The 588-nt window shown below is 73.5% G+C and overlaps 1 protein-coding gene across 1 annotated transcript; it reads right to left on the bottom strand.

The window, feature by feature from the left end:
• Nucleotides 1–137: 137 nt before the first annotated feature.
• On the bottom strand, nt 138–580 carry RNASEH2C (ribonuclease H2 subunit C; the record flags this gene model as incomplete). Its single annotated transcript, XM_041471717.1, has 2 exons — nt 391–580; nt 138–257 (listed from the first exon to the last, which is right to left on the bottom strand). Coding segments are annotated over exons 1-2 (294 nt in total), but the record flags the coding sequence as incomplete, so codon positions are not given.
• Between the last annotated feature and the right edge of the window lie 8 nt (nt 581–588).

Here is a 588-nt window from a genome sequence, read left to right as displayed (position 1 = left end):
CCCAAACCCCCCCCAATGTGATCCCAGACCCCCCAAATGAGAACCCAGCCCCCCCAGATGTGACCCCAAACTCCCCCAAATGTGACCCCAGACCCCAAATGTGACCCCAGCCCCCCCCAACGCTCCCCCAGACTCACGGCCTGGGCGAGGGGTCCCCACTGCAGAGCCCGGGCCAGGCCCCGGCCGGGGGGAGGGGCGGTGTCACCCCCCCACTCCGTGATGGCCCCGAAGGTCCCGGTCACCGTCACCCCCCCGGCCTGGGGGGCAAAGGGCAAAGGTCAGGGGGGACACGGGGCCGGGACCCCCAGGGAGGGGAAAAGGGGGGGCTGGGAACCCCCCAGGAGGGGAAAAGGGGGGGAGTCTCTGCCCCGCTGGGGGTCTCTGCCTCACCTGGGGGTCCCCGGGCTCGCCCAGGGGGGGCTCTCCGGGCTCCCCCCCCCTCAGCACGACCCCCGTGTAGCCGGGGGGCAGCGGCAGCTCCCGGCCCCCCAGGCGGCGCCCCCGGAACGAGGCCCAGAGCTCTGGGGGGGGGACAGAGAGGTGGGGAGGGACCCCCAAAAACATGCCCGGGACCCCCAAACCCACCCA

This window comes from Pyrgilauda ruficollis, unplaced genomic scaffold (genome assembly GCF_017590135.1).
Source record: "Pyrgilauda ruficollis isolate IOZ18807 unplaced genomic scaffold, ASM1759013v1 scaffold2757, whole genome shotgun sequence".
NCBI lineage: Eukaryota > Metazoa > Chordata > Aves > Passeriformes > Passeridae > Pyrgilauda > Pyrgilauda ruficollis.
This window is presented reverse-complemented; position numbering and strand designations above follow the sequence as displayed.